This window comes from Anguilla anguilla, chromosome 16, assembly GCF_013347855.1.
Source record: "Anguilla anguilla isolate fAngAng1 chromosome 16, fAngAng1.pri, whole genome shotgun sequence".
Taxonomy (NCBI): Eukaryota; Metazoa; Chordata; class Actinopteri; order Anguilliformes; family Anguillidae; genus Anguilla; species Anguilla anguilla.
The window spans coordinates 32,167,835-32,194,146 of record NC_049216.1 but is presented as its reverse complement, the minus strand read 5'-3'; the positions used below and the strand labels follow the sequence as shown (position 1 = coordinate 32,194,146).

The 26,312-nt window shown below is 50.0% G+C and overlaps 1 protein-coding gene across 3 annotated transcripts; it reads left to right on the top strand.

The window, feature by feature from the left end:
- Window positions 1-132: 132 nt before the first annotated feature.
- Window positions 133-25,954, top strand: LOC118215365 (terminal nucleotidyltransferase 4B-like). Of its 3 annotated transcripts, none has more exons than XM_035396069.1 (12): window positions 133-1,011; window positions 14,431-14,554; window positions 16,920-16,966; window positions 17,174-17,294; window positions 17,715-17,822; window positions 18,808-18,936; window positions 19,092-19,305; window positions 20,013-20,139; window positions 20,263-20,366; window positions 20,475-20,683; window positions 20,957-21,121; window positions 22,453-25,954. In XM_035396069.1, the coding sequence occupies exons 1-12, from the start codon at window positions 443-445 to the stop codon at window positions 22,630-22,632; spliced, it is 2,097 nt and encodes a 698-aa protein (XP_035251960.1). In that variant the 5' UTR covers window positions 133-442; the 3' UTR covers window positions 22,633-25,954. The 3 variants fall into 3 exon arrangements, with proteins under 3 accessions (XP_035251960.1, XP_035251961.1, XP_035251962.1); XM_035396070.1 differs by having other exon boundaries at window positions 443-1,011; window positions 20,975-21,121; XM_035396071.1 differs by lacking the exon at window positions 20,957-21,121 and having other exon boundaries at window positions 443-1,011.
- The last annotated feature ends 358 nt before the right edge of the window (window positions 25,955-26,312 follow it).

Below are 26,312 nucleotides of genomic sequence, written 5' to 3'. Positions count from 1 at the left end.
TAAACGAGACAACAATTTATCAATTGCTCATTGTTATGTAACGTGAAAAAATGATTTACGGTGTTGCGTAACACTACATATTCTCCGCCCAGCGCAACCCCCCCAGCCCCCGCCTCCTCTCATTCCGTGCGAGTATGCGCGGTGACAATGCATGGTCCGCCATTGAGACCCAGCTAGAGCAGGGTCCAGGTTCGCAGCTGCAGTCCACGGGAGCACGCTTTCGTCTTTTGTATTTCTAGAAACAGAACTTTTATCCGGCCAGCCTTTCATTTCTGTTTTCGTGATCGATCGATTAAAGCACGTCCAATGGTAGCTGAATTGGATACCTATTTTTTCCAGCAGTCCTGACCGAGGTAGTTAGCGAACTAGTGGCTAGCTAGTAGCTAAACACGCATAGCCACGAACTAAGCCTTGGTCGGGAGGCTGTGTGCAGTATCGTTTGATGGATCCGAGAATCGCCTGGTTTCAGCCAGAACAGCTCGGACCTGCTAACAGCCTGTGGATGCAGATTTGGGAAACGACGCAAGGTCTGGGGAATCTGTACTTTAATAATAATTATAGCACCGGCTGTAGCACGTCAAGCCAGAGTCCTAAATTGAACAGTAACGAGGGAACGGGAAACGTGAACACGGTCAAGAACGGGTCTCCGCAGTTAGGCACCAACGACGCGAGGAACCAGGGGATGTCTAACTCAAGGGCCGAGAATGAAATCGCGGAACAACAGGACTTCATACCCCTGGAAGCCAATAACAACCACAACAACCGGGCAGCTGGGAGGGGCGGTGGCAGCAGAGGAAGGGGGATAGTCGGTGGCGTTGGGGTCGTTGGTGTCTGGAGAGGTGGCTCGGACGTCGGGCATCGCAACAAAAGGAAAAGGGATAACAAGGCGAGCACATTCGGATTCAATAGTAGTCTTCTGCTCAGTGGCACAGGGGCCGAGGGGGTGGGGTGCGGTGGCGGCTACACGGGTACGCCTTGGAAAACTAGAAACTACTCCGAAGGGATTTTGGGGTAAGTAAGCTATGCTAACCAGCGTCGTTGAGTGTTTTTACATTGGGAACGGACAATTAGCGTTCTAGATAACGTTAGGTGTTGTGTTAGATGACTCGTATCTGGTTGGCTAAATACCAAGTACACTAACTGGTACTAGTAATGACGTTACGTTGCTTGCTAGGTTGCTACTCGGCTAGTGCTATTATTAGCTAGCTAATGTCAGATACACACCCACGAGCGAGCTAGCTAGCTGCCCGCTAACTCAGACAAGCACTTTAACTACATTGACACATGGGGAATCACTAGTTATCTTGTCGTACTTTTTTATTTTATGCGACCACGCTAGAGTAGTTCTCTACTCCGACGTTAGATAGCTATTCGGGTAGTCTACACCCCTGACAGGGACAATGTTCACAGAAAGGCCTTGCATTGCGAGACTGGTCTGCTGTGGAAGAATTAACAATTCTGCAAAGTTAAGCAATATCACAGTCATTTGCTAGGTAGACTGTCATCTATGAATGGCCGCTTTTATTTAGTTAGTTTTAAGTACATAAATTAAACAGAAATAAGATTATTGTTCTCAGAACCTTGCTACGGAGTGTCACTTTTACTATGGAATTCGACCAGTTAGCAAAGGTAATATATTGTTGGCGTGATGCTGATATAGGCACGATATCTCTAGCACTTTGTAGCTGATAAAGTTAGAGCAGACATTTAGGTCTAACGTCCGAATTAATAAATAATCACGAGACACAATAAAGAATAGAACTTCTGTCGACAGTTAAACAAGTTATGACTGCTGTAGAAACGACTGTCAAAGAAACCCAGCTTAAAATACATTTTGGATGCGTGTACATTTTACAAATGAAGAAAGACAAACACCATTGCATTTTAAACTGTCAAGTGCTAGAACGGGGCACTTAGTTGAATGGCTTTTCTGTTAAATTTAACGACGCAATTCCATGGTAAGAATTATGTTTCAGGAAACGGTTTTTGGAAAGATCCCCACTGCCTGAAGGGTTCTGCGATGAGATCCACTGACTTAACTCCTTGCAGAACATATTGATAACTCTTCTTGAAGTACTTAAAAAAGAAAAGATGTGCATGCTGCTCAATACCCTTTAACCTTTCAGGGATTAATTTGTTATTTGAAAAAAAGATGCACCTTTATGTGTTGTAGTCTATTTAATTCAGTAAACTTGAGTGTTCCCTTGCAATCAACGTACAATCAACGTACTGTTGAAGTTAAACAGACGTTGAGTTAAACAGAGGAATAGCCTAATTCCCTTATATTCTGGGGGGGGGGGGCATCTATTTCTTTTCGCCAAAAGTCACTAAGGTCAAATGAGCGATGTTAACTCAGACAAATAACTGCTCTGTTTAGGTTGAGTACGCATGATTTGTTGGCTTTACTGGTCCCTGAAGGTCTGTGTAAATGAAAACGAATGATAAATGTCAGGCAGCATAAGCGGTTCTCTTGGTGTTATCAGTTGGACTCGGTTAATGTCACGCTGGAAAAGATGCTAAATGCGTTCCCCTCGATCATAATCAGTGCCTGAATTACCGTGTGTGTGAAGTCATCTTGATTTGAGCTGGGAGAGGTAATACCCACTCAACCAGTTATTTCACTCAGAAGTCATAATGCCCTGAGAATGGGTGGAGTGTTTTTTTTGCAGACTTTTTGAGGCGTGCAGCCTTTTCAGAAGCTAGCAGGCGTAGCGGCTCCCAAACTTTGAGCAGAAGCAGAGGCATACCCCCTCACTGATAGTAACATTGAAGTGCCCTGTTTGTACAAGTGCATTCCTTTGTGAGTGGGCTAATACTACAACCTTTGTCCTGCAGCTTGGATCGCAATCGAAACACAAAAAATTGTTTTAGGACGAAGCCCCCTCACGGCTTGAGTTCATAGATTGTTTAATACACAAGTGGTATCGACTGTCTTATCAACCTTTATTTACTGTCATGCATGTTACCCCTCTAATTGTGGTCTGTCCATCAGCTGCCCCTTTTATTTACATTGTACCATGCCTGTGTACCACTTTTTAAAATGATTTTTTAAATTTTTTACTGATGAGTGGAGTCAGATGTAAAAAGTTTGAATGCTTGATGAGTCTGAAGACCCCGTGAAGTAGTCTAAACTTTTTTTCCTGCTGCGATGTTGTCCTCACTGAGTGGGTAGAAATCAAGAGTAATTAATTGACATTGAGCTATTTCTTCATTCTTTTAAATTGAAGTGAGTATTTCTATTTTGAATAAGCAAGGAGTAATTACTAAACCCTTTTTTGATTCAGTTTGACGTTTAGAACGCATGCTGAGACAGTTTGTTAGCGGTTGTAATTCTCTTGTTTGGGGGGAAACCTTTCGTGAGCCTTCGCGTTGCTGGCACGCACACAAGCAGGAAGCCTTTTGCAGTTAACCCCGAGTCTGATGCGTTGAGGGTGATTCATCCGTGCATTAGTCATGGCGCGGTTCTGTGTTCTCGCAGTTTCCCTCGACTCTCCAGTGGCGTTTGGGTTGTGGCGTGGGAGGGGTGTGTGTGTGGGGGGGTGTGGCGGGGGAACGGGGGGCGGGGGGGAGGGGGCTGTGTTTACATGCAGCGCACGCTGAGCGAGTCTCTACTCCGTACACTCCCAAAACAAACCCGGCCCCCCACTCCCGGAGTGCAACCCGATCGCTGACATTGTGAAGTCATCGGGAGAAGGGAGCAAGGGGCCGGCCCCCCTTCCTCTGCTCCAGAGAGTTCCGCAGCAGCTGTTGTGCAGGGTGCGCGCGGTGGCTGAGCGTGGAAGTACGAAGTGCGATGCGTCGTGTTGCTGGCGATAATAACCGCGCCTCTTCGTGCTGGCTCAGAGGACGTTTGGTGTGCGCAGGAATTCTACCCTTATCCTCCAGAATGCAGACACTGGGCCCACTCGGTGTGGAGTCCTTTTTTTATGCCGGGCAGAGGGAAGAAGAGTAGGCCAGTCGGTTGGGGAGTCCTCGCCGACAACATTTGAGAGGGATCAGCAACAGCGATAGGAACACAGTGTGCAATTAAATATTTATGTCTCCACTGTTAGGATCAAGGTGTTGCTCTAAAAATAGCGTGTAGTAATGGATTCCCTCTGAGCGGGGCTTTTGGGGAGCAGAGAGGTGTTCTGTGTGTGAAGGGTCTGAAAGAGATGAACAGGGCAAAACTACAGTCTTTTTTATTTTGTGTCGTGTCCCACCGCTGTGGTCGACCTCGTGCCCTCATGCGAGCTACGCTACGAATGGGGGGAACACACATTAACGATTAAGGGGATGGGGGGGGGGGGGGCGGTCTGATAATACTGCTTTTTTTTTTAACCTTTTTTTTTTGCTCTTTTTAAACCTGAGGTGATGGCATTGCGCTTGCATTGCTGGGGATAGCAGATCAGTTTCTCAGTCAGAGCCTAGCGGTGTGCTTGCTTAAACCCCACAGCCCTGCGACTGCCCGTTTCACCCAGCTCAGGGCTGGCAGCTCGTGCCCATGCCCGCTCTGTGCCCGCTCTGTGTCTACAGCAAGCGGCCATGTGCTCGGTTCTGCAGGCTGGCTGCACCTGGCTGCTCACGCTCAGCACTCTGGAAAGAGCCCCAGGGCTCAGGACTGTGTGAAATCGATCTGACCCCCCCCCCCCCCCTCCCTCCGGGGCCTCCATGGCATGTCCCGCTGTGAGCAGAGGCGGGGGAGGAGGGGGGGGCCTGCGCTCCGTCTGACGCAGTACAGTGTTGGGATTACAAACAACACGTGTCCTCTCCGTGAAGGGGAGCGTTGGGAGAGCGCAGCTGGCTGGCAGGTCTGTGTGCAGGAGAAACACGCAGACTGAAGAGCGGCTTTTGCGTCGTCCTGGTGCCAGCGTAGTCACACATTCTGCACGCTGGCAGTGAGTTAACTCTGTAATAACGGAGGGTCTCGTCCCGGCGGTGTTTTAATTTCGGGTAATCGTGCCCCTCGCAGCGCGGGTCTGTGTGCGGGCCGTGGGGACCCGTCCAGCCAATCAGGAGCGCTGATGTCACGGCTCAGTTTGAAGCGGTGGTGACTGACCCGCTCTGGCAGTCCGCCCGGGCCGGAAAGGAGGGGGGGGGGGGGGGGGGGGGGGGGGGGGGGGGGGGGGGAGGGGGGGGACAGCACAGTGCTGCTATTGGGTACAATGCGCGTGCAGAGCCCCATGGCGGAAGATAGCCCCACCCCCCCTCTCCCCCCTCTCCCCCCTCTCCCCCCTCTCCCCCCTCTCCCCCTCTCCCCCCTCTCCCCCTCTCCCCCTCGCCTCATCAGTGGGGAAGCCCTCTTACGCTGGAGCTACAGCGTGTGTGTGCACGGGGGATCCTGCTCTCTCTCCCCCCCCCCCCGTTTCTCTCCGTCTCCTCTCCTCTTCCCGTGGGGTTTCTGGATGGACTGCACAACCGAGGCCTGCGCGGATAGAGACCGAATGACTGAACGGCGCATTCTACGCCGGCGTGTTTGCGGCACGCCACGACATTACATTACATTACATTACATTACAGGCATTTAGCAGACGCTCTTATCCAGAGCGACTTACACAGCTTTTACATAGTGTTTTACATTGTATCCATTTATACAGCTGGATATATACTGAAGCAATTACAGTTAAGTACCTTGCTCAAGGGTACAACGGCAGTGTCCTTACCCGGGAATCGAACCTGCGACCTTTCGGTTACAAGCCCAGTTCCTTACCCGCTGTGCTACACTCCGTCCTCCACTGCAGTTTTACGGTGCGGTGCGGTGCGGAGGGGTGCGGAGGGGTGAGGGTCTGCTGCAGTTTGTGTTGCGTTGCGTACGCGTACACACACACACACACACACGCGCGCGCGCGCGAGAGAGAGAGAGCTGCACACGGAACACTGCCTTCCAGCCTCACAGCGCCGTAAATCCACCAGCGAAGGCCAGAGGATATACGGCGTGTTAAAAAATGTCTGGTTTTTATGCTTCCGTCATGGATGAAGGAAAGTAATTTAAAAAAAGAAGTTACGTTTTCACAGGCTGATGACAGCACGGTACGGCGGTTTTGTTTCTGTATAAAGGGCTATGGGCTGTCGCCTCTTTCCCCCGGTAGCTAATGAATGAATTATAGTGATGCAGCCCCTCCCTCCGCCCGCCTGTTTGACTGACAGCCATTTCTCCTCGGTGTGACTGAAGGTGCCAGCCTCTGTGATGCTCTCCCCTGGAAGTGTAGCGCCTCTCTTTATGCGATCACATTCCTTGCAGCGCATGTCAGGGCACGCAGGCGCTGGATCTGCGCTCGGAACCACGCCCTCTCCCACGGCCTTAAGGCACGGTGAGCCACAGCCGTCCGAATGAAATTCTGACAGCTCGCGCTTATTTTTTTGAAGCCTCCCCTCCCCTTTTTCTGTCCAGTATGGAAGGTCATTGCATACTGGAGGGAAATATTATTGTATATCTGTGAGCCTTCACTCAAGACGCTGCTCTCGATTGGAAAGGGTGTGGAGAACATGCTTGTCTCTGAGGCACGTGATTGCAAGAGCAGACGCTTCACGTGTAGCTTAGCAGGAGGAAGTGCAGTCTCCCAGTCGACCAGCAGGGGTCGCCGGTGAGTGACGAGGCGCTGTCGTCCTGGTCTGGGTGAAACCGTACCCGTCCCCGGCCGACGGCAACGCCAGCTGTGTGTGTCGCCCTGCGGGGCTGGCAGCCGCAGTTGGCACTGGCATGGTTTCAGATTCGATGCCACGCCGTTGGTGCCCGTCCATGCACAGCGTGTTGACAGGGCAAGCCGCCCAGCAGCCCCTGTGCCACTCAGTGTGGATACCTGCAGCTCGGTGACTAACTCCACACTGAGCACCACGGACACTCTACACCAGTGAATCAGAGTCAGAATCGTACATTATAGGCCGAGTATAAGTATGTTTTTATGCGTACAAGGAAATTAACTTGGTTAATCGGTACATCGGGAATTCGCACACCTTTTGTATACGTACTGAAATGTATTCGAAGCAGGTATTGGAAGGTCGAATGGACAGGGCAGGGTTGGCTTGGGAGATGTTTGCTGGCTGTACGCTGTACGAATGTCTTTTCACTGTGGTTTTAAAGTATTTTTGGATCTGCCTTTTGCTGGATATAGCTTTGGTGAGAGGCATGCTGTGTTTCTCTGTGCATTATCACCAGATGCAGCATGGGCATATTTCTGGCGACAGCGCATTCCACGTCGTTTTGGCTACACGTGCAGGGGTGCAGCGAGGGTGCTTATTTGTGAGGGTCCGGTACAGAAATTTATTGAAAACAAAATTCATAGAAGGCACACCACATCTCTCATGCGCTCCCCCTGAATGTGACCTGGTAACCTCTTGTCAAATGCACATCCGATGAGAGATGTTTGTCTTTAAACTGGAGAAATAAAAAAAATAAAAATTTTGTGGAATGCGCCAAGTGTAGATTCTGTGCCGGCCATTTTCCATAGTCTGCCGAAGCGCTGAGATCGCGTGGAAAACTGCAGACTGCTTTTGTGATAAGAGTGCGTTGCGTTGCGTGGCTGTGCATGTTGTGAGCTAGCAGTCAGGAGGGAGCTCGCCACACAGAGCCGATGTTCAGACTCGCAGTGTTCAGACTCGCAGTGTTCAGACTCGCAGTGTTCACACTCAGTGTTCAGACTCGCAGTGTTCAGACTCGCAGTGTTCAGACTCGCAGTGTTCAGACTCGCAGTGTTCAGACTCGCAGTGTTCAGACTCAGACTCTGCGCCCGTACCTTCTCTCCCACTCCGGCCCGTATCTCCGCTCTTATGGGATGCGGTTTTATTGCAGGCGCTGTGCAGGCGGTCTGAGCGCGTGCACTGCAGCCTCGCAGGGAGGGAGCGCCAACACTGCCTTTCTGACTGAGCGCCAGGGCTTCCCTTACTGTCTGGGGACGCCCGGCAATACATAGGGGAGTGTCTTCAGCCTGGCCCGCTGATTGGCCGACGGATGTTTTCGGATGTTTTCTCAGCTTTTCGGAATGCTGGATTGAGTCCTCGCTGCTGAGCTGATCACTAAGGCATTGACCGCAGCCTCTACGGAAGGAAGATGGAGACCTTGAGATTAGGGGGATTACCACCATACAGAGCTACAGTCGTACAGCTTAACTGCCATTGTTCGCATTTACCGTCTGTGGAATGTTTAGGCAAACGTCGTGCCAGTTGGGTTAGCTGCTGTTTGAATTTTAACCATCGTGAGGTGAGAGGGAAACAGTCTAGAAAGCAGAAGGGAGAGAGGCTCCGGTGTGCTCTTTAATAATACACCATTAGGGCTGTTTCAGATTGTGCTTCCACAGACACTGAAGCACAGGCTCCCATCTTCCTCTGTGTCTGCAGCGAGTCCCCAGCGTTACAGCTCATGCTAACGGCCCAGTTTCAGAGAGCTCTGGAGGTGCATATCAGTGGTTGGTGATGCTTGGTGAGTGTAATCATGAGGTTAGTATGGAGCGAGGTATTTGGGATGGGATGGGGGGGGGGGTGCTGAACATCGCAGGCCTCAGAGTTTTGGATGGCCCGTCTGGCAGCTCTGCCGTTTGGGGCGCTGCCGAGGCTCGGGACCCCTGTTATTTCGGTCCCCGATTCCTCCGCTGTATTTATAGCTCTGCGGGGGGCCTGCTACCCTTTGCGTACCCTTTGAGTTTTGGGTAAACAATCGGGGGACCCCTGCCTCTGCACACGCTCCAGCTAAAGCCCTGCGTACCGCCTCTCCCCCTCTCACGCCCCCACGCTCCTACCTTTGTACCTGTCCCTCAGCTCCCTGTGCGATAAGCTCCATACCGCCGCAGCCGCGACACCCCCCCCCCACCCGCTGACTGTGCTCCTAGCTCCCCAGGCTTCTGATGTGAGTAGATTTCATTTAGGCCATGCCCACCAGCTCCTCAATGCCGTCCCACAGAGGCCCGCTTGCTCCAGTGTTCCCCAGCTGAAAGATTGGCAGGTGAATTCCCCCTTCCCCCTGCTCGCTGTGGAACGAGCTTTCCTCCTGTACTTTGCATATCGGCTGCGTGGAGTTTAAACTCAAAGGCCAACTCTTGGCTGTAACGCAGCAATGTCTGCGCCCAGACTGACTCTCATATTCAGAAAGTGGGGGGGGGGGGGGGGGGGGGGGGCAGCACCGTTTCCCAGCCTCTCCTGTCGGCTCGCTTTGGTCTGTCCGTGGTGTCAGGGAGGTGGCGTCTCCCTTCCTCGGCTCCTGTGTTGCCTGTGTGTGTGTGCGTGCGTGCGTTAGTGCATGCGTGAGTGTGAGTGTGAGTGTGAGTGTGTGCGAGTGTGTCTGTGTGTGCGAGTGCGTGTGCATGCGCAAGCCTTTTTTTGTGTGTGTGCTTGTGTACATGTAAGTGTAAGTAGCGGTGGTAGCAGAAGTGCCGGTAATGGTGGTAGCGGTAGTGGTGGTAGCTGCGGTGGCAGTGATTGCGGTAACAGTGGTAGTGATAGCAGTGGTGATTGTAGCAGTTCTAGCGGTAATGGTGTTGGCGGTGGTAGAGGCAGTAGTTGTATTGCCGGTAGTGGTGGTGGTAGTGGTGGTGATGGTGGCGGTGATGGCGATACTGGCGGTAATAGTGGCAGAGGCGGGAGTAGTAATGGCGGTAACGATGGTGGCGGTAGCGCCGATAGCCGTAGCAGTCGTGGCGACGGCGGGAGTAGTAGTGGCGGTAACGGTGTTAGAGGCGGTAGCATTGGCAGTAGTGGCGGTAATAGTATTAGTGGTGGTGGTGGTGGTGGTGGTGGCGGTGGCGGTAATAGTATTAGTGGTGGTGGTGGTAGTAGTGGTGGCGGTAATAGTATTAGTGGTGGTGGTGGTGGCGGTAATAGTATTAGTGGTGGCGGCGGTGGCGGTACGGCGGGTGTGATGGATACAGTCCGCCCCGCTGCAGAGCCTGCACTCTCTGTCACGCTGCTGGCCCTTCGCCCGGTTCACTGAGAGATCAGCACAAAGCCAGCCGCCATCATCAGCGCTGTGATCTCTCAGGGTTCTCCCCTGCTGGCGGGGGTGGGAGGGGGGCGGGGGGCGGGTGTGTGGGACACAGCTGCTCAGGAAGGGGGGGGGGGGGGGGGGGGGGGGGGCGCACTCTCTTACATCCACGCTCTACACCTTGGGGAAAGTGAGTGATTGATGACTCAACTGTTTCAGCGGCTGCCTGTTAAAAGTGTAATGAGGGATAAGAGAGCTGCTCCTGGCCGCCTGTGATCACTGGGGGGGGGGGGGGGGGGTGATGCGTAATGATGCCTTTAAATGCAGGGTTCCGTGGGGAACGGACGTTCGCTGGCCCCGCCTCCTGCGTGTGACCTGCTGGTCAGATTCTCGCTCCGGTTTACTTCGCTGCGATCCGGCCCGGCGCATCAACAGTATCCATATGCCATTTTTTTGGACAGATGTAAGATTTTGTTTTTAGACGAGATCCCAAGCCCATCTGTTGTGTCCCTCTCTGTGTTCCTAATAATAGAGAAATTCAGATGGTAAGATGGATTTAAATCCAAATTACACAGTGTGACTTGAAGGGAGTCTGTTCTGACTACAGCAGGAAGAACCTTCCAGAGCCTTGGCTATAGATCACATTGGCCTGACTATGAGGGGATGGTTGTGTGGCGTTCTTCCATATTCCCAGGAAAGACGTCAGGATCCAGGCCAAGCTTTAGGACACATGTTGGCTGTAGTTTAGCGCTGTTAACTCCGTTGCCGTTTAGTAATGTAAATAATATTATAAGAAATGAGGTTTTCTCCAGGAAGGTCAGCGTTGATCTTACGTGTGCCTGCACACAGGCCTATAATGGTTGTGTGACTCTGCGGGGACGTGCCCAGACAGAGGCTGCTGCTGGGGTGGAATCCGCCTGCGTTTTCGCCGTTCTGCGAGTTGCAGCCAATGCCGTAATGCTGCTGTAATGCTGCTGCAACGCTGCCAGGCCTTGCAGGAAGCGCATTTTTGGCACCGAGGTCGTGCAGGATTTTTCTTACGAGGGCGTGAGAGCCGTGTAGAACGTGCACGGGACGGCCGGGGGGGGGACAGACGGAAAACCGAAACGCGTTCGGGACTCGGGTTCCAGGGCTTCCTGAACCCCGTCCAGCGGTACAGGCTGTACGGGACTCGGCCGCGGCGGCCCACGCAGGACCCGTGGGAAGCTGACCGCCGCCCCGCCCAACGCGATGTTTTTTGCGTGAAGGCGCGCCACTGCTTTAAATGGCGCTCGCCGCGTTCTTCTCCGTTTCCTGACGGAGAAAAACCACGTTTTTTTTTTTTTTTTGTCTTTGTTTGTTTTTTTCCCCCCTGCTTTATTTAGCCGAGTCCCGCCGCTGCTCTGGCCCGGTCCACAGCGCTGTGTGTGAGCCGCCGCGGTACGCCTCTCTCTCCCCGCCGCTCGCCCGACCACCAGCCGCCCGCCCGCCCGCCGTCCGCCAGACAGGAACCCGACCGAAAGGAAACTCGGCCGTACGGAGTGTTCGCTCGTAGTCGACTCATGAACACGTTCAGCCGCGATGCGGCGGGGGCCCTAAGAGCTGCTGCTGACTGCGCCGTTGTGTTTCTTTACGTAGCGTAGCCTTGCGTAGCGTAGCTTAGCTGCCCCTGTCTCCCACAGTCCAGGATTACAGAGTTAGCTGGATAGGTGCGCTGAGTAAAACCTGGATCAGCTCTCTTTACTTCAGTCCATGTTCCAGATTTGGGACGGTTCCGGGTTTTACTCTGCGCATTTATCCAGCTCTGTAATCCAGCTCAGTAATCCAGCTCAGTAATCCAGCTCAGTAATCCTTCTTTGTGAAACAGGGCCCAGGTCTGTGCGTTATCTGCAGCCCGTTTCACAGCTGCTAGCGTGCGCTGTTCCTTAACGGCCTGCGTGAAGCCTCTTTTCCACGGGCACTTCTGATAGGCCTGTTTACCTTTTTACTGTTTCCCTTTCAGCGCTGATAACAGGTCTCTCAGTACATGCCTTATCAGCTGTTGGGCCTCCTCTGCCTGTTTGACACGAGCTGCCCCGCCTTCTGCAGCAGCAGTCAAAACAAGGCCGCTCTGTCGCCTGCGCCGAGCCCGGGCCAGACGTGAGCTAGCTGCTGCCAAAGCCGTGCGGTGCTGGGCTGGAGAGTGCTGGATGTGGCTAACTCTACTAGCCAGCGCAGCTAGCCTACGCTCGCTGCTGACCTGCGCTCCCTGCTAGCCTACACTTGCTGATAGCCTGCGCTGCTAGCATATGCTCGCTACTAGCATATGCTCACTGTTAGCCTGCGCTGCTAGCCTGCGCTCACTGCCAGCCTACATTGCTAGCCTGCGCTCGCTGCCACCTGGGTCAGATGAGGCTTTGTGAGGTGCCACTGTTCCCCTGTGTTCAGCTCCGAGCAGGGGGGACCAGGGCAGGAGCGGCTCTGTGTTCTCAGCAGGGCTTTTTAAATAAGACGCGTGCGATGTGTCAAGGAGAACGAGCGGCTGAGTAACTAAATGAGAACAGGGGCCTTTTCGGCTTCATTAGCTGGCTGAGCCTGAATGTCAGGGAAACTGCCGGTTGGACATGACTCATTAGATCACATATTCCAGTAGAAAAAAACCGTGGATTCAGATGTGGAGTACATTTTTGACTGGACCGCAACAGCGGGGCCGGCCCTACAAACGCGAATGTCTGTGACTGAGTGAGTGAGTGAGTGATGAAGTTACACCATTGGTCGGCCGAGTTATGAAGTCACACCATTGGTCGGCCGGATCACGTGTGTTAGGTCCAGCCCTATACTAGGTTTTAATCTGGTCTTATTTGAGTTTGGTCTATAAAACTAGCCTTTGTGAATGGATGTACCCTGATCCGTCCCTCCAACCTCATTTATCAGAGTTAGTACTCAATTTGTTGTGTTATAAAAAAATACTTCTGTTCAACCTTGGACAGAAAAGCACACCCTGTATGTACCTACAGTACCTCAATGTGCACTACTTATGGCTTAACAGGTGAAAGTGAAACACACAGAACTCTGCATCTTTGATGTTTTAATGTCGTTGCACCTGTAAGCGGTAGAGGGAGTAATAATGTGCCCTGTAGTCCGGTGGCGATAGTCCTGTTACTCCGGCTCGGTGCAGGCAGTGTAATGCTCCAGCCCAGCAGCCCCCGGTGGGGGGTGCTGTGATTTTGGCTGGGAGTCTCTCCCAGCCCGACACCTCGGGACACGAGGAAGAGCATGAGGAAGAGCGACTGAGTCTGAGAACTCCGCTCGTTAAGGGAAGCGTGACCGAACGTTTCCCGCGCGGCAGCGTCATGGCGGAGAGGGTGTGAGGGAGCGACAGTGAGCCGAGTTTTCCCCTCATCGCTGTAAAGCGCTTTGAGTTGCCAGCAGGTGTGAAAAGTGCGATTTTAAATGCAAGGATTTCGTTCATTTTTTGGAGTTTGTCTTTGAATGAGCACCTCATGTAATGTTCAATATGCTCCAACCAAATTGGAATAATTGCTGTGCCGTATCAATTTCTAATTTATTTTTATGACACGTTTATTAGTTTTTTGTTTACTGTACAGCAGTTAATGGTATTTGTTTGTCAGGTACACAATACAATGCGGTTGATTGACATACATATTTTCATTTTCTTCCATTGATTATTGCCTCCACAAGATAGCAGATGTAGGAGGGGTTTTTTTTTTTTAAGGGGGGGTTGGTGGACGAATTGAATTTCATGTAAAACGTGTCCTGATCTGCAAGCTGAGCGAACGAAGCAGATTTTCCACAGTGGCCAGCCGCACATGGAACAGCATTCAGGCTGAGACAGTTGGACACTAACAGGGCCGTGCATCTCCCTGGCTGAGCCATCATTCACTCATAAGGGAAGGCTTGCAAGCGTGGCGCTTCTGGGTTGTAGTGAAATCGTTCACAGACGCGGTTGATAATTTGAGGCCAGTGAACTCCGCTTTGCCTGTTTGACTTTGCCTACATTTAGATACGGTTTTTACGTGCTGTTCCCCAGTTCACAATCACACCTGAGAATTTCCTTACGGTTTTAAATGGAAATGTGTTCAGAGGTAGCCGGAGGATCAGGACCGTGCGGTCGGTTCTGGTAGCTGCTTCGTAACGGCTCGCAGGTTTTATGCTGTGCCTCCGGTGTACGGGACGCGCTGACTCATTGAAATGCGGGCGTGTAGAATTTAGGCCAGTGCTGTGGGGTTTCGTAGCCTCTGTGTGTGCTGGTGATTTGCAGTCTCCATGTGCTGCTGAATCTCAGACATTCGTCCGTGAGGCCCGGCCAGGTGTGATCAGCAGGATGAAGGAGATGAGTGCCAGTGGGGAAAATGAGAAAGCCTTGAATGGCTTCACTGTACAGTGATGAGGAGCTCCATGATGCCTGTGGCTGCACTGTACAGTGATGAGGAGCTCCATGATGCCTGTGGCTGCACTGTACAGTGATGAGGAGCTCCATGATGCTTGTGGCTTCATTGCACAGTGGTAATGAGCTCCTCTCTCTCTCTCTCTCTCTCTCTCTCTCTCTCCTCGTTCTGCAGGCTGCATGAGGAGATCAGCGACTTCTACGAGTACATGTCCCCTCGGCCAGAGGAGGAGAGGATGAGGATGGAGGTGGTGGAGCGGATAGAGCGGGTGATCAAGGACCTGTGGCCCAGCGCTGACGTAAGTGCCCCCCCCCCCCTTACATCTACATACTGAAACCACACCTACAGTGGATATACACTAAAGCCTCACCCACGCTGGATACACCCTACTGCCACACCCACAGGGGATATACACTAAAGCCACACCCACAGTGGATACACAATAAGGCCACACCCACATTGGATACACAAAAAAGCCACACCCACACTGAGGTGGCTGCGCACAACTGCAGTGCGTTCTTACCGATGCCACAGAGGTACTCACTTAAGTCACATGTGCTCAACTTTTTTTTTTTTTTTCCAAACACCTGCTTGTTTTAATTTCCAGTTGCCTTCAAAAGCAGCACCCGTCTCTGTAGGTTGGACAGTCCTTGTCCTTTCTGTCATAAGGGTTTAAATCTGAAGAAGCGGACCGCAGTGAGTTGACTGAGGAGTGCTTTTCTCTCTCGTTGGTGGTGTGTTGTGCTCTCCGCTCTTATCAGCGCGGCCGCCCAGGTGTCCTTATTCCCGCTGACTTTGAGCCTGCGCTGATACGGGGGGGGGGGGGGGGGTGTCAGAACCTTACCGCCGTTTATCAGGTGACAGGCTGACGCTGGGGGGCCTGGTGCGATCGGTCTGATTTTACCCAGCTGTGCTCTTCCTCACCTTTACAAACACCCCTCCGAACAGAGCAGAAAATGTAACTTTTCGTGCACGGGCCACAGTGGCTGGTGCATCCCAGAATTCACCAGCCGGTTTCACTGTTTTACCAGACAACTAGATCATTTAGAAATGGAACAGGACCTCCATGTGATGGGGGGTCACCTGCCAAAGTGGCTGGTAGAGTGGACAAACTCTACCAGCCTCAGATAAACTTCAGCAGCATTTCGCTGGTGGCTGCTGTCAGGTTCTCACCCTGACCCTGACCCTGAATCAGGCTGAACTGTAGCGGGACAGCAGAAGCTCGAAACGGACCTGATACTCGTGGTCTGTCGTTTTATGCCATGGCAGCAGAGCCATTACCATCAACTATTATTTTCAGTTATCACACCATGTCTTTGAATTAGAACACCCTTTTTTACACCGTGTTTGAAATGATATAAGTTCATATTAAAAAGCCATTGATGGCTACCTACGTTCAGGTGTGTATACATTGCCTAGGATCTTTTAAGTGTGTTTGAGGTTCTCATCACGGAAACTGACAGTGAATGTTTCTTCTGTCTGTTCATCCCACTGTTGTGTTTAGCAGTGTCAGTGGTGTGGTTGTGAAGCGTTTGCTTCTGTTTGATTAATGGAGTATTTGAGAGCGGAGTAAAGGCAGGAGATGTTTCTGTATCCCAGCGTGTGCTGTTATGCCAGGCTGACCGTGACAGTGGAGAGACTGACTGAGTGCGGTGTCAAAGCCCGCGTTGGGAAGACCCGAGTTTGACAGGGATGATTTGTGCTTTGATGGCCGTAGCCCTGCTGTCTCGGGTGAAGGCCTTTGGTCTCTCGCTGCTGAGGGATGCTGGGTAATTGGGCCGACCCTTTAGGGCTCAGGTTCCTCCTGTGCGTTCAGCAGCTCCACGCGCTGTGCCTCCGTCCCTGTCAGAGCCCCCACGTGCTCGTCAGGGAAGGCCAGCTCAGTTTATCTCTGGCCCACTGTACAGCTCTGGAACGCCAGTACAGCTGTCCAAAGAGGACTCCTCTCCATACTGACTCCTCTCACTGGTGGGTGATCATTTTGGAATAATGATCGCCTACCAATAAAATAATTGCCTTCGTCCTCACCGTAGCGATTAGAAGCACTGCAGATCGCACTTTTACAGTGGGCCTTGCCAAGTCAGAGATGTAACGTCTTGGCTGTGGCTGTTGTTTGAAAGCACACGAGGAAGCCTGTTGAGCTGAACTGCAGGAGTCTGACGGTTTGGCTACGCCCCCCTTGCTGTTGAGACCGCTTGGGGGCTGTTTAGGGGCTTGCCCAACCTCATGTATAGGGCCTATAGTGTGCTGCAGGTTTGATTGGCTGTTGAGGACAACACCCACCCATCGCGGAGGCTGCTTTGGTATTCCGCCTATTTGACCCTTAGGGGGAGATCTGTCAAACTAGCAAATCTGATATTAAAGCAGTGTTAATGTTTTTTTTTTTTTTTTTAACTCATGCTTGTTATATAATATTTAAACCTGTGTGCTTCCATTGAGCAGCAGCTGTTTTTTTTTTTTTTTTTTCCCTGTGCCGTTTATTTTGGTTTGAGCTTGTATGTGGCTGCTAGAGGGCGCCATTTCACTTCAGAAAGCTGCAGTTTTGGAACAAGATAGTGTTTCTGATTTATAAACAATCTGGTTTTTGTATTGTAATGGTTACAAAATTTGACTTCTGGATGACAATGAAACCTCATTTTAAACATAATCTTTTTAAATTTCAGGTTCAAGTATTTGGGAGCTTCAGCACTGGCCTATATTTGCCAACCAGGTGAGCCATTTGAAACTTTTTGGTTTCTGTTTTTTTTCCCCCATGAGATGTCCAAGTAATGAGATGTAAAATTAAAAAAAAAAACTTCTTATCTTTTAATGTTTCATATACAGCCATCACAAATGTCAGTGTAATTGATGTTTAAATTCTGTGACTGCAGTCTGCCATGTAACTGCACAATAGCTCATCCCTGTGCTGTGATTGCAGCGATATCGATCTGGTGGTGTTCGGGAAGTGGGACAATCTGCCGCTGTGGACTCTGGAGGAGGCTCTCCGGAAGCAGAATGTGGCCGACGAGAACTCCGTTAAGGTGCTGGACAAGGCCACGGTACGTGTCACTTCCTGTTTCCTCGGCTCGCCGTGTCCATCTTGCTTAGGTAAAAAGGTGGAGCTCACGCTGAGGCTGTGCTTCCCAGTCTTATTTGTTGCTACATTTTCAGTGGCCTTTAGCCAGCTGTATTTATATTTGGCTACATTTATGAATTTGGCAGATGCTTGTTCTGTCCTTGTAATGATAAACAGTACAAATAGCAAGGGCAACTGTACCAGAACAGAGGCAGGTAATAGCATTATAGAACTATAGATATTAAGCTAATCAAACCTGGCCACCGCAGAGAGCAGAGATATCCTAGATTAAGTGCTCCAGCACTTGAAGGGTTGCTCTTGGTTACAATCAGTGTTATGTAAGTGTGTTATTGCACCTGTGTTTGCCCTGAAGAGTTTGTTTTTCTGCTCTTCTCCCGCTCAGGTGCCTATCATAAAGCTCACGGACTCGTACACCGAGGTCAAGGTGGACATCAGCTTCAACGTGCACAACGGCGTGAAAGCTGCCGTGCTCATCAAAGAGTTCAAAAAGGTGAGACAAAATGGCTGCCCTCCGCATATCTTTTTTAGGAATGTCATATTATATGGCCAGTAAGCGAATTAAGCGGAATTCACAAAGATTTTGCTTAGGTTACACATTCAGAATCTTCCTCTGAAAGGGATGGTCCACTTTCTAGAAGTGACAGCAATGGCTGATTGGGGAAGCCCTATGAATTCTGTTCGGGTGGGGGCGGGGGAAGCCCTATGAATTCTGTTTCGGAAGGGGGGGGCTGCTGAGTTTAAATCATCTCATTTGGGATGAAGTCCAACAAATAGTTTAACTTCCTGTTCCTGGCCCTAGGCCTGTGGAACGTAGGCCGCTCTGGAGCAGTGTGCTTAGGGACTGACTGTGTATGTCTCTACAGAAATACCCTGTGCTTAGGGACTGACTGTGTGTCTCTACAGAAATACCCTGTGCTCAGGGACTGACTGTGTGTGTCTCTACAGAAATACCCTGTGCTTAGGGACTGACTGTGTGTCTCTACAGAAATACCCTGTGCTCAGGGACTGACTGTGTGTGTCTCTACAGAAATACCCTGTGCTTAGGGACTGACTGTGTGCGTCTCTACATAAATACCCTGTGCTTAGGGACTGACTGTGTGCGTCTCTACAGAAATACCCTGTGCTTAGGGACTGACTGTGTGTGTCTCTACAGAAATACCCTGTGCTTAGGGACTGACTGTGTGTGTGTGTCTCTGCAGAAACACCCTGTGCTTAGGGACTAACTGCGTTTCTCCTCAGAAACACCCTGTGCTTAGGGACTGACTGTGTGTGTCTCTACAGAAATACCCTGTGTCCCTAACTGTGTGTATCTTTGCAAAAATACCCTGTGCTTAGGGACTGACTGTGTCTCTGCAGAAATACCCTGTGCTTAGGGACTGACTGTGTGTCTTTGCAGAAATACCCTGTGCTTAGGGACTGACTGTGTTTGTCTCCTCAGGAATACCTTGTGTCCCTAACTGTGTGTGTCTCTGCAGAAATACCCTGTGCTTCCCTACCTGGTGCTGGTGCTGAAGCAGTTCCTCTTGCAGCGGGACCTGAATGAGGTGTTCACTGGAGGGATCGGGTCCTACAGCCTCTTCCTAATGGCAGTCAGCTTCCTGCAGGTGAGCTCCAGGTCTTCACACACACACACACAGCTGGTCCTCGCTGTGTTCAGAGCTGTGTTCAGAGTTGTGTTCAGTGGGAAAGCTCAGTTGTGTGCTGTAGAATATGCCGGTTGTGTTACTCCGGGTGCCAGTTAATCCTCCGTGTGTTCCAGCTGCACTACAGAGAAGACGCCAGCAGCCCCAACGCCAACATCGGCGTCCTCCTGATCGAGTTCTTCGAGCTGTACGGCAGACATTTTAACTACCTGAAAACGGGCATCAGGATAAAGGACGGCGGCTGCTACGTTGCCAAAGACGAAGTGCAGAAGAGCATGCTGGACGGCTACCGGCCCTCCATGCTCTACATCGAGGACCCCCTGCAGCCGGGCAAGTGTCCCCTGCCCCCCTGCCCCGGCCTCTGTCTCTGCCCCTGTCTTTACCCCTACCCCTACCCCTTCCTGTGACCCTGCCCCCCTGACCCGGCCCCTGTCTCTGCCCATGTCTTTACACCTACATTACATTTACATTACATTACAGGCATTTGGCAGACGCTCTTATCCAGAGCGACGTACAAGGTGTATAACCATAACCAGGAACAAGTATGACGAAACCCCTAGAGAGAAATACCGGTCCAAGTGCAGGGAACAACCGCATAGTTCAACTTGGACCCTGAAGGTTAAACTGATTAACACTAAACAACGAGAACGGCAACAACGCAGTCTATGGAAAAAATACAAGCAGTAGTTAAGACAGTTAATGCACCTAAGTCACCTGCCCCTACCCCTGCCCCTACCGCCCGGCCCCTGTTCCTACCCTGTCCGCCTGCCTCTGCACCCCTACCCCTATCCCTGCCCCTGCCCCCACCCCTACCTCCTGTCCCTGCCCCCCTACCCCTGTCCCTGCCCCCGCCCCCCTACCCCTGCCCCTACCCTACCCTACAGCCCACAGCACCATGACACCCCTCCTTCCCGCCTTGCTCATTATGCTAGTCCTGAGTGAAAGTGGGTAACCGCGGTAGTTTTGAGAAACGCCCTCCTGCTCTGACGCCCGTGCTCCCGCCCGTGTGCCCCCCCCCCCCCCCCCCCCTTGCGCAGGTAACGACGTGGGGCGCAGCTCGTACGGCGCCATGCAGGTGAAGCATGCCTTTGACTACGCCTACGTGGTGCTGAGCCACGCCGTGTCCCCCATCGCCAAGTACTACCCCAACAACGAGTCCGAGAGGTGAGGGCGAGGGCCGCCGCGGGACAGGCGCCGTGGTGTCGCGTACTTCACGTGTTTTTAGGACTCTCTCTCTGTGCTTTCTGAGGGTAATCCGGCCTCTGCGGCCTCTCCTCTGTGTAACAGCATACTGGGCCGAATTATCCGGGTGACCCAGGAAGTGGCGGAATACCGGGACTGGATCACGAAACAGTGGGGTGACCAGACCCCGAAAGACCAGGCCTTCAACGGTAGGGCTTCCTGGAGCTGCTCGCTGTGGAGGAGAAGGAGGAATCAACTGTAGCTGTCCTCTGTGAGAATGAGCTGATCACATGCCTCTGCTTCTGCTTTTTCCACAGGAAATGATGTCACGCTGCTGGTGGAGCCCCAGCAGTTGGACAAGTGCAACAACAACCTGTCTGAGGAGGTGGTGGTGCTGCCTCCCGTGTCCCACAGCAAGCGCTCCTCCAACTCCTCCTCCCCGCCTCCCTCCTCGCCCTCCTCCTCCTCGTCGTCTTCGTCATCGCCTTCCTCGCCCTCCTCCACGGCCTCCAGCTCCAGTGACGCGGTGAGTGCTGCCCCCTCCTGGTCAAAGCAGGGCGGCTCTTCCCTTACATACACATGCAGCCTGGACAGTTCACAGATTAGCTAATGCAATACGGACAGTGGCAGTTGGAAATCAAATATCAGACCTGCGATACCTAATACATATTTCCACGTATTACATGAATGTGAGCACACAAGAGCTAACAAGTGTGTGTCACTTGCGCACTGCTGCCATGGCAACACACGAGTGTCCAGTAATCTGGATGGATCGCTGAGGTGTGCATTTTCCTGACAGATGATTGGTTCTCCCCAGGACTCTGACGGAACCCCCTGTAAGACTGTGAAGCAGCTGGGGGGGCGGGGCCCCAGTTCGCACAGGGAGAACTCGGTGGGCGTGGCTACGCACAGAGCACAGAGCCATTCCTTTAGTAACCAGGCAGGCCACGGCAACAAGGGCAAGGTGGGACTCGGCGAGCCCGGACAGATCGCGCGACACACACCGCCGCACGTGTAGCACACACACACACACACACACACACGCACACCACCGCACGTGTAGCGCACACACACACACACACACACACACACAGACACACGCACACCGCCGCACGTGTAGCACACACAGACACACGCACACTGCCGCACGTGTAGCACACACACACACACACACACATACACACCGCCGCACGTGTAGCACACACACACACACACACACACACACACACACATACAAACACACACACACACACACACAGACACACGCACACCGCCGCACGTGTAGCACACACACACACACCGCCGCACGTGTAGCACACACACACACGCACACACAAACGCACACACAAACGCACACACACACACCGCCGCACGTGTAGCACACACACACACACACACACAAACGCGCACACATGGACACACACACACACACACACACACGCACACCGCCGCATGTGTAGCACACACACACACACCGCCGCACGTGTAGCACACACACACACACACACACACACAGACACACACACACCGCCGCACGTGTAGCACACACACACACACAAACGCGCACACACACACACACACACGCACACCGCCGCATGTGTAGCACACACGCACACACACACGCACGCACACACAAACACACACTCACACACACGCACACACACACAAACACACACTCACACACACACCGCCGCACGTGTAGCACACACACAAACACACACACGCACACACCGCCGCACGTGTAGCACACACACGCACGCACGCACACAAACACACACACGCACACACACACAAACACACACTCACATACACAAACACACACACAGACACACACACAAACGCGCACACACACACACCGCCGCACGTGTAGCACACACACAAACACACACACACACACAGACACAGACACACGCACACACACACACTGCCGCACGTGTAGCACACACACACACACACACAAACACACACACACACCGCCGCACGTGTAGCACACACACAAACACACACACACCGCCGCACGTATAGCACACACACACACACACACACACACACACACTCACACACACAAACACACGCTTCCAGCCATTTTGGATGCAGTCCCAGCGCTAGCCGTTATCCTTTCCCTCAACCTCATTTTTTTTACATAATCATTTTTTCTTCTCTATTCTCTTCAGTTTTTGGCGAGATGAGTAAAATATTGCTGTGGGGGGGGAAAAAAGTGATAGACGCAGTGTGTAGAGCAGATTGGATATTAAATCCCTTTTTTTGTTTGTTTTTTTTATTTTTTTTTTGCAGACAGGAACACGGCAGTTCCGGCCCTCCGTCAGCAGGGGGCTCCAGACGCAGGAGAGCACGGTGCACTCCAACGCCCCGTCCACCTGCAAGCCCCACCAAAGCAGCAAGCCTCATCACCAGGGCAACAGCAAGAAGAGGAAACCGCAGCGTGAGGCCGCGCACGAGGACTTCTGCAGATAGGGGGCGCCAGCTGCGCCTCAGAGACTGCCCCGTGTACCCCATCTGCTGCAGGACCTTTCCCCTAGGGGGGGGTTGTTAGTAGTATTAAGCTTTTTTGTCCCTTTAGGGACACACACGTTTTTATAGAACCGGAAACGGGAGAGAGGGGCGAGCGGGTTCCTGGGCTTCAGCGGACGTGATGAAGGATCTGTTGATTTTATAACCCAGACACACTGCCCTTCTGTGGAGCCGCGCCCACCCTCACCATCCAATCCCTGGCCTCCTCCTTTGGCCGCCTCTGGGGTTAAAGTGGAGCAAAGGCTGCTGGGAAAAGTCTGACCATAGGAGTGACCCCGACGTTCTCAAACCAGGTGATCAGCCACAACAACCACAAAAAAACAAGAGAACAAAAAAAAAAAAACTAAACAAAAAACAAACAAAAAGGACGCAATACAAAAAAAGTACAAAAAAAAGTATTATATTGAAAAATATGCACAAAAATTGTAAAAAGAAAAACAAAAAATGCAATCGGTAAGAATGCGAATTTCAGTTATGCATGAAGATTGTTTTCTTTTTTTGACGGGTAGAATTTTTGTATACGTATACAGATTATACAAAGGTGGTATTTGTACAAGGGACTCGACGCGAGGTCTCAGAGAACTACATAAGAACAAAAGAAATGGTTTCATATTACTTTTTGACATGATGTACCGGTTTTCAAACATAAATGTGTACAATTTCACTGCTAGTCGACAAAACGACAAAGCCAAGTGTGCGGGTCTCATTGCCAACACCCATCATCAGCATCTGTCGCACCCGCACCTGGCGGCTCTGACCGCGAGCTCGATGGCTCAGTCGGGGGGGGGGCTTGTCTGTCTGTCAGCCCCAAAGCCCCGTAAATCCTCAGCTAGGATTTATAGGTTCTGTTTTTCTTTGGATTTCTCTCTCTCTTTTTAAAAAACAAAAAAAAAAAACAAAAAACAAAAAAAAGATTACAATACTGTAGAAGTGCTTCAGAATCTGATATGAGAAAAAACGGTAATGGAAAATATTACCCCCCGGCCCCCGAAAAAAAAAAAAAAAAATCTTGTACTTGCTATTTCTTTCTTCTTCTTCTTGTGTGAGGATATCAATCCTTTTTCTATATTTTACCAATTACAAAAGCATTTGTATTTGTTTATGTATTTATTTTTATATCTATATCAGTATGTGTGTATGTATGTGTGTATATATAATATATAGGCTTATATATGTATTGCACATGTATGCACACACATACATCTATATAAAACAGAGTCAAGCCCACAGGCCCATTCGTTAGCCTTGGATGGGTTGCTGGGATACGGAGGGAGTGTAATCTATTGGTTACAGCGCTAACAGTGTCTGTCTCAGTGTCATTCTCTCCTGTCATTCAGATGCCTCTCTTTCCTTTCAGTGAAAATTGTATTTCAGTGACCAAGTTACTTCGGAAAGTTGTGTGACCATTTTACATAAGATGAAAATGTATTTTTATGTGTGGCAGGTCTACTTACTTTGAGGGGAAAAAGAAAAAAAAAAGAAAAAAGGGAGCTGAATTTTGGTTGTTCCTGTTTGGATTTTTACGCAATATCCTGTAGTACAAATGAAAACATTCTCACCTCAGAATTGGCTTTGTGCGCACTTCCTCATCTGAACACTAGGTGGCGCAGTACAACAATGGACAGAAATGCTGACGAGGTAATTTACTGGTGCCATTTGTATTTCCTAATCATTGCTGCTCAACTGGAGTATTTAAATAGGCTGAAACTGAATTTAATTGAATTGTAGTTACTACAGATGCTTAAATACATGCAATAAAATCAAAAGTACAATTATTAAATAACTGGAAAATGTATTTATTTTAAACGCCTTAAGGATTACGATATTTCACCAATGAGAACAATGAGAAGTGGATGCTTTCAGTATAGTGGTAGACTAATTCTCAAAAAGGAACTTTTGAGTGTTAATGCAAAGGAAACTTAACATGAGTACGTAAAGACACTATGACCTGTCATCAGTGAAAATTTAATTCAATGCATTGCGGGACTTTGACCAGAATTTAGCAAAGCTGATTTTTACCGTGAGGACACGAAAGAAATGCACTTAATATATGAAATGTAGGCTTAGATAATGGTCATAGACGTGGAATTGTTAGAATTCCACAATATTCGTGTGCCGTTGTTTAAACTTTTAAAGAATGCTTTTCTATATCCAAAGTACTGCTACAAACTAGCTTGACTTATTATTGGATTAGATGAGCTCCATTGTGCATATTTTGAATTACAACTTTTCGTTCTCTCGTTAGACAGTTAAATCGGCCGAACAGTCTTTGATACGTGCACGTGTGGGGGGTGTTCAGATACATGTGCACGTGGCTGTTTATTATTTAAGGTTATCCTGGGTCCTCTTTAAATTTAAACACCCCAGAATCCTCTGCTCTGAACAACACCGAACGTGTTCCTATCCATTTTTAGTTATGAAACTAAATTTATATTGAGGAATGTTGAACATTTGTTGTATGTCATGTCAAGTAAGTGGATTTACTATCTCCCCCAATTTTGCCCTTGGCTATGAATGTATTCATAACTATTCGTTGTAAAATGTGCATTATTGTCCCTAGTATTGCTGCTGAATGGTTACTACACTTACCTAATAGTGAATGTGAGAATGCATTTCTCACATTTTTTACAGATTGGGCCCATGTTTGGTCAAACCTGTGGTTATTCCATATAATTATAAAAATTTTAGCACTCAAAGATTCTAATCTGTTCCATAAATGTCCACGCTATACTCCTAATTCAAAGCGGGTTTGTTTTAAGTCTCAAATCAAACGTATCTTATCAATACCAGCATTTTGAGAAAGGCATTTTGATCAATTTTGAAGCTGGTATGATGCATAAGCTGATCAGATGCCTGCACCTAAATCAAACGCTTCAGCTACTGAACTTGCACCCAAAATCACATTTTAAGATGAAGATTCTTCACTGAAAACCATTTACATATTAACCATTTACTTGATGGCTTCGTTTTTCTAGGAACAAACCTTTATGTATTAAATGTGAACAGTTGAACTGTTCTGATTTCACTTTTTAATATTGGAAAATTTTCCTCTTGTCTGTTCTCTGTTCATATCACTGTCCACCTGTATCGTCGTCATCTCATTCTAGTTGTATTTTTGGAGCATATAAAGATCTTTTTGCAAACAATATTTTTGTGAGTATTTGAATACATTTTTTGATTTAAGTGCTGAAACCCCCGGGTTAATTTGGGGTTTAAATGATCTTAAATGGCAAATTTCAAAATTAAAAGTCACTTAAATATTTAATGCTCTTTGTCAGGTGTGTGTTTTATGTTCTTGCTGGTGAAAATATTCAGTTTATTGTAACCATTTACAAACCGAAAAGCAGACGGTAGACCAACAGACCGCCTTTGTTGTGATTAGTCTACGACGTAGGCCAGAGTTTCCCGATTACGACGTAATCCTTGTCACAGAGTCAAAGGTTCGTATTACCGCGCTGGTTTTCTACCTCGTCATTTGAAATTTTTCATTTCGTTTTGGAATGAACAAGTGAAGATGTTTACAGAAAATAGTTTTTAGTTATTCCATTTGATGATAAAGTCGTTTGAATTAAACCGTTATAACCTATAACCGTGTTCAGCAGGATTTGTTTATCTTTGCATAA